This window comes from Natator depressus, chromosome 4 (genome assembly GCF_965152275.1).
Source record: "Natator depressus isolate rNatDep1 chromosome 4, rNatDep2.hap1, whole genome shotgun sequence".
Classification (NCBI taxonomy): Eukaryota; Metazoa; Chordata; order Testudines; family Cheloniidae; genus Natator; species Natator depressus.
Window position 1 is genome coordinate 112,635,098 of NC_134237.1, and position 7,185 is coordinate 112,642,282.

Below are 7,185 nucleotides of genomic sequence, written 5' to 3' on the forward strand. Positions count from 1 at the left end.
ATAGACGATCGTTTCGCTGAAATTAATATGTAAAAGTTTCTGATACAGGAGATAAAGAGATGGAGCCGTAAAAATTAAGCCCAAATAGAAGAATACAAAATAATTTCGTGTGAAGAACTAACAGGCAGATCTAAAGCATCACACTTTTAAAATAGATATATAATATACACAGAGATTTGCTATCTGCAAGTCAGCTGTATAAAATGGCAACTCAAACAAATACTTGTTTTCTGTTTTTAACGGGAAATCAAGTCCTATAAAACACTTACTGATGGATTGAGGGAGATGTGGAAATTGTCACTTCCGGGACATTCGTATGTTACACTCTGACCTATCAATTAAACAACATTGTAAATCTTTCTTTATTGCGTACCTTTCTTCTACAGAGGAGATTTATATATATTCCTCTTTCTCTCTCAGATATGATCAGAGAGTAATTATTCGTAAGAGTCCTGGTCTTTTGGTGAATAATTCGATCGTGCGGTTGTAAATGGTGAGTTCAGGTTACTACTGAACGCAATTTATCTCTGCAAAACAATAAGACAATCTGCAAAGGAAAGCAGCAAATACGATTAGATCTACAAGTCTGTTTCTGTGCAGGATGGATGGCTCTAGGGGGGAAAAAACCATGTTATTTCTCGGTATCCAGAGGCATTTCACTGGACCATTAAAAAAACCTGACTTTTTAAAAAATGATTTTAGCAAACTATTAAGTCAGCCCTGCATCTGATTAGAAGGCTCGGGGCTGTTGATAATTAGAAGAGATTATTTGTAACGAATCATGACAAGTTTGTGGAGGGGAAAAATGGCCTTTTGCAAGTCAGAATACAAGCGATTTCTGGCACAGCCTTTCCAATCAGCTGCAGTGAATTTGTATTGCAGACAAGCGATCCTCTCTCTTCCTTCCCTCGCCAGCCGGATTAACTCTGCGTCTCCCTAACTTTGCTCTGGTGGGATGTCTGGTGCGGGGCAGGGGTACGCAGGACTGCCTGGGAGACCCCCAAGTACAGACTCTCGCCCTGGGAATGCTCGGCTCTGAGTTCGGGCAGCGCGGAAGCCGGCAGCCTGGCGTTTGGGCCCCGGTGGCACTTGCGCTTACAGGTCACAAATTAGCCTCTGGATGGCAGAGCAAACAAACCGAGCGCTCCGCGGCGCTGGGCGTCCTGCTGCCCGCTGGCGGGCCAAGCGACGGGCGGCGGCGGAGCTGCGCCGGCTGCTCAGCCCAGCGAGGAGCCCGGACCACCCAGTCGGTCCCGCCGCCGCCACGCCTGGAGCAACCGGCCTGGCCCGGCCTCAGGCTCCCCGTACACTCCGTCTTCCTTCCCCCTGTTCCCCGGCGCTCGCTGCCCGACCTCCTCGCCCAGGGACTGTCCTCGGGGCCGGGAGAGGGCACCGCCAGCGCAGGCGGGGCTCCGTGGGGGCAGCCTGGCGAAGAAGAATCGCAGCCCTTGCGAGCTAACCCCCCGGGGGGGAGGTCCAGCCGAGTAGACTCGAACGAAGGCGCGTAAATCGGAGCGGCGGCTCTAGCGACGCCCGGAGCCTGGCCTGGGAGCTCCACCGTGCCGCCTCGCTCCGAAAGCGCCGGCCCTGCTCCCCGCACGCGCCAGGAAACGCAGGGCCCCAGCACGCCGCTCTGCGCCCCGAAAGCGCACTCCCCCTCCCCGTCCAGGTCACCTACGCCAAGTGCCTGCATCTGTGACTCAGGGTGTGCCTCAAAACTCCCGGCGTGCGTGTGTCTCTCTCTCTCACACCCACGCGCATTTCTGCTTCCACGAATCCACCCCACACTCCCAGCCGCTGTTAATCGGTCCTGTTACCCCTAAAGCTGCTCCTGGCACGGCTAGTATAAACACACCGCACAGCACCCAGAAGCTGCTTGCATGTTTACGGATAGTCACCTAAAGGTGTCGAGGGCTGCATATTTCACACACACACACTCCCTCATATACTTCCTATATGTCTGTTACACTCCGCATTTCCCCCACCCCCAGTTTCCTTCGCATATCTCTTGAGCATACCCATGCACCTAGACACTACGTGCCAGAACTGATAACTAGCCAGGAGTTCATGGGAAACACAAGAAGAAGAAGAAGGAGCCCAAATAATATTTAAACTGGCTTTATTTGTTCCCAAGCTTTAATCATACCCACATTCGTCATATCAAAGACGCTTTGGGGTTTCTTTCCTGCGCAGGGCACACCAGGTATTTTTTGCCGGAAATACTGAAGTTTTAGGAAATATTTTGATGGAGAATCGTTCATAATCAATCGGTTTCTTGGTCGAGTGTAAAATGACGCCGCTGCAGACAACAAAATAAAAAATGCGGAAGGTTTAGATGGGTTTATAAAAGAGGCGAGTCAAATCGTGTGTATTTATTTCACGTTAAAAACCGCCAGTTTGGTAACGAAAAATCTTGATATGATCTTTCTCATTGTATTGGCCCTCATCACCAAGCCCAAAACTCAGAGCTGTAGCACTGAGATTATAGTTTTCATTTACTTTATTAATACTCCAGTCGGGATTTTTCGATATTTTATTAGAGCAACAATATTTTTAATGGCGAAAATAAAACATGATACTAGAGACACATTTGTTGTATATGTTTAAATGAGTAACATTTAGAAAATAAGTGTTGGTTTCATAGTTTCCAAAATGTTCCTGTTATTTAGAGTTATTTTATTTCCGTCAAATAGCAATTTAGAAGTAAGAACAGCTTTTAATCGCAGTAACAAAAAAAAAAGACTTTAAAAGTCCCATTAGATTAAGATAATCATTAATATAAAACCATCAAATTGTAAATAACTAAAATGTAAAAAAAACAACACCCCGCCTTGGAAAATTGTTGAAGAAATTTTGAGTGATCCCTATAAAGCAAGCAGCCCAAAGTCTGAAAGTTTTTCTCCACAATATAAAGCTAAATAGCATACGCAGCTTTAATTCAAGGGCAGTTTTACAGTCCCTAACAGACTATGAAATAAATAATGTTAAAGACTCTTCCTAGAGAGCCGCATTTCAAAGGTTTCCTAATTTGGAACACTGTTTACGTTTCCATTGACTGTTTCAACTTTTAATTAAACCATATTTTAAAAGGGGGTCACTACATCGATTTCCTAATTTAACCAACACCTAGGAGGAGGGGAAAGCCCCCCGAAACTCTGAGAACTACTGATTCGGATTAAGTACATGGTTTTTCACAAGGAACCGGAGCATTTGTTTGGGGTGGGTGAAACCATAACATAGAAAGTCAGAGGACCGCGTACATTATAAATGGAAAACCGTGGCAATCCTTTGAACCATCACGGGTTTAGAATGAAAAGTTGAAGGGCTAATATAGTTCTGTAAACCCCTTGGGTTAGGGTACAGAAGGTCTATTCGTAGCGGGTAGATCGCGCCAGGCTTGAAGGGCGCCGGTGATACGGACAAGCAGCCCCCACCCCAGAGAGGAAGGGGTTAACTAGCCCACGTCCGACTCCCTTCAACTCGCCCAGTTCTGTCTGAAGATCAACAGCTTCCAGCTGTGGCGCGCCAATCAACTCCCACCCTGCGCGGAGCGCTGCCCAATGGGAAGGCTCGGGGTCGGGGCTGTCACTCATAGGTGAGGAATGACACCGGGGCTGGGAGAAAAAGGAGCAGGAAAGAGCAAAGGAACAGATAGAGGCAGGAAAAAGTCCAGCGCCGCGCGGGACCCCGCTGCTGCCGCCGGGGAGAAGGCGCGAGGGAGGCTCGGGGCAGCCCCCAGGCCAGGCAGCCAGCCAGGCTCTTATGGGAGGGCTGCATGGGAACGGCGTATTAAAGCGTCCCCAGCCCCGCACCGCCGCTCGCTCTCTCCGGGCCGGGGAGCAGGGGCTGCAGCCGGGGGCGGCGATGAAGTCTCCCAGTTGAAGGAGCGGGATCCGGGCGGAGACTGGATCTGGCGCCGGGGCCAGGGCGGGCGCTGGTGCACCAGGGCGCTTCGGCAGCAGCCCTCCCTTCTGTGTCTCTTTCCCAGCTCCCCCGCGCGGCCCCCCGGGGCAGATGGCTGTCCGCAGCGGTAACGCCTTGACGCCTTTCTCCATCCAGGCCATCCTCAACAAGAAGGAGGAGCGCGCTCAGCACTTGGCGGGGCGGCCGCCGCCGGCCACCCCCACCACGCCGGCTTGCTGCTGGAGGCTGTTCGGCGAGAGGGCGGGCGCGGGCGCGGCGGACGAGGCTTTGCTGCCGGCCCGGGCCTGCCCCCGGGCTGCTCCGGCGGCGGCGAGGACGATGGGAGCCCCGGCGGGCTGGGATTCGGACTCGGCCCTCAGCGACGACCACGAGGGCGAGAGGCGCTCGGAGGAGGAGAGCACCGGGGTGCCGCAGGGGCCGCCCGGCAACAGCGCCCGCTCCAGAGAGGCCCCTGGTCGGGGGCGGCCTGCGCGGGAGGCTCAGCCCAGGGATCAGGAGGAAGAGCCCCCGGGCCTCAGTGACAGCGAGATGTCGGCCAGCGTTTCAGGTACGCTTGTGGGGGGAGAGGCCAGGGGCCGAGGAGGACCCCCCAGTGACAGGCGGGTGGAGCCCTGATGCCCCCCCCCCAGTGCCGGCCGCTGAGCTCCATGTGCCTTAGAGAGCGGGGACTCCCGCTCCCCTGGGATTTGCGATCAGCCCTCTGAGACCCTGGACACCCGTTTTCCTAGGTGCCCCGGACACTGGCGATGCCCAACACCCTGATGCTTGGCCCAGACCTCTCTGCGCCCACCAGTCCCCAGCTCCTGATGGTGGCCGAGCCCTGCCGTGGCAGGGTCTGTGATTGCTGCTGGGCCCCTCCCCAAGGGCGAAGGAGAATCGGTCTCTCCAGAGCTCTCCCAGGGCGGGCGCTGGCTAGTGGTTGTAGCTCGGGCATCTCACAAGGAAGGAGAATCAGAATAGAGATTTGGGGGGGGGGGGGGAGGGCAGAAGGACTCAGAGAAAGCCCGTAATAGAGAGGGACAGACCCTGGGGGTGAATGGGACAGCTACATAGATCAGTCACAATAACCAGCCACCGGCCACCAGCTTTGTAATCTGGAAGTGCTGGTCAGACAAGTTGTTACAAAGATTCACCTGACTGGACGTTGGGAGAAGTTTCCTTTGTGCTAAAGGAAATAGAACCCCACCGCGCCTTGCATTTGGGGTCAAGCTCCTTGCTGGCGGCTGGAGGCCTCCCTGCCCTTTGTGAGAAGTGAACTGTTTTCTAGCTGCCTTTTTACTCCCACAGGCCTTGGGTCAGAGGCGCTCCCCCCCCCCCCCCAGGGATTTATTTATTTTTAAAAGGATGGGCCAGGCAATTGACGACAAAGAATAAGGATGGCAAAGGAGGGAGCCATCCCCTTGCCCCCGGGTGCCAGACAAGTCCCGATGACAGGGGTGGGAGGGGCAGAACAGTGCAATGAAAGGAGAGAAATGCAAAACCACAGGGGAAAGCAAGCCTGCTCTCTCTGATGTGCTCCCAAAAGATAAGCCATCCCACAAATACTCCCTAATTACTGATCACTAGCTGCCCTGCAAGCGCTTGTTCCTTATGAATGAGACGTGTGCACAGCTGAGTGTGTGTGAAACGGCCTAGGAGCCCCTGGAGCTCTGCCCCAGTGAGGGTGGGAGGAGCTGTGCCAGCCTATGACACCCCCCCTCAGCACCGAGCGAGGGCTATCTGAATGGGGCAGTGGCATATCCTAACATGTTCCCCGGCTAGGGGGTGCCGTGGTCCCCTAAGACACCCCTGGGCTGGGGGATGCAGCTTGGCCCTCTTTCTGGCTGCGTCTCCTGCCACCCTCCCTGCGGGGATGAAATGAGACCTATAAAGCAAGCAGTCAAAAGTCTTGAACTGTGCCTGCATAAGGAGGGGTGGAGTGCGGCCTACCCCTGAGCTGTGCCTGGCTGGGTTTGGGGGTGCATTGGTGCCTCAACCCCGAGCCGTGCCTCGCTGGGTTTGTGTGACCTTCCCCGTGAACTTGGCCTGCTGGGGGCCTAGGCCTGCCCTCTGAGCGGTGCCTAGGAGGCCGCACTGCGGGGGTGACGATCTCCCCTCGCCCCACGGTCCCTGGGTTTGGGTCGGTGACCTGCTCTGCCGCAGCCTGCCCTGTCTCTGATCTCGGCTGTTGCTCTCCCCCGCAGATCGCAGCCCGCCGGAGGAGGAGGACGGAGGCAGCAAGTGCGAGAAGCTGCTGGCCGGGGAGGAGGAGCAGGCGGCCCCCAAGCCGCGGAAGAAGCGCTCCCGGGCGGCCTTTTCCCACGCGCAGGTCTTCGAGCTGGAGCGGCGCTTCAACCACCAGCGCTACCTCTCGGGCCCGGAGCGAGCCGACCTGGCCGCTTCGCTCAAGCTCACCGAGACCCAGGTGAAGATCTGGTTCCAGAACCGCCGCTACAAGACCAAGCGGCGCCAGATGGCCGCGGACCTGCTGGCCTCGGCCCCGGCCGCCAAGAAAGTGGCGGTGAAAGTGCTGGTGCGGGACGATCAGAGACAGTATCACCCGGGGGAGATGCTGAGGCCGCCCTCACTGCTGTCCCTGCAGCCTTCCTACTACTACCCCTACTACTGCCTGCCGGGGTGGGCCCTGTCCACCTGCACCGCAGCCGCGGGGACTCCATGAGACTGACCAGCCTCAGCCCTCTCCGATCCAAAGCAACCCCGAGCCCCAGCTGCAGGACTGTATGCACCGGACAGTATTTATTATTATTATTATTTTATTTGATTATTTTTATTATTGTTATTTGGGTAATTTCCCCCTCCCCCTCCTTTCCACGTTGTGACTTTTGCAAACTCCCCCTCCCCCCACCCCCCCAAGCCGAGGACTCTTCTAATTCGGCACGACTCGTTCATGGTATCCATGTTGTCACTCTATTCCGTGTAGACTTGCTTGTTTGTTTTTTGTTTTGCTGATATTGTTGCTCCGGATTGATAGAGACCCGAATCTGGTGTGAGAGAAAGGAAAAAGAAACCTAGATCAGAACAGGAGATCAAGGACTCCCCCCATGGACTGAAAGGAAGATTATTTTTCTGTTTGTTGGTCTTCCAAATCGTTGCAAACCGTGTGTGCCTTGTATGGTGCTGAATGTAAGGAACCTCTTTCAGATCCCCCGTTCTCTTGTTGCCCGTGTTATTCCTGTTCTTCATGGTCCATGGCAAAGGACAGATGTGTCACAAAAGGGTGAGCCCTGTATCAAAAAGCCAGACCTCTTTTCTCCCTCGGAT

General features: G+C 54.5%; 1 protein-coding gene across 1 annotated transcript; it reads left to right on the plus strand.

The window, feature by feature from the left end:
- The first annotated feature begins 4,014 nt into the window (after positions 1-4,014).
- Positions 4,015-6,650, plus strand: NKX3-2 (NK3 homeobox 2). The gene is made up of 2 exons (XM_074950143.1): positions 4,015-4,471; positions 6,108-6,650. Exons 1-2 carry the CDS (start codon positions 4,015-4,017, stop codon positions 6,581-6,583), a joined length of 933 nt encoding a protein of 310 aa, XP_074806244.1. The 3' UTR covers positions 6,584-6,650.
- Positions 6,651-7,185: the final 535 nt, after the last annotated feature.

Bases quoted from the DNA above. Each gene is read 5' to 3' on its own strand.
- NKX3-2 (XM_074950143.1), top strand. From the start codon at position 4,015: ATGGCTGTCCGCAGCGGTAACGCCTTGACGCCTTTCTCCATCCAGGCC. The intron at 4,472-6,107 runs GTACGCTTGTGG...TCTCCCCCGCAG, and splicing joins GATGTCGGCCAGCGTTTCAG to ATCGCAGCCCGCCGGAGGAG.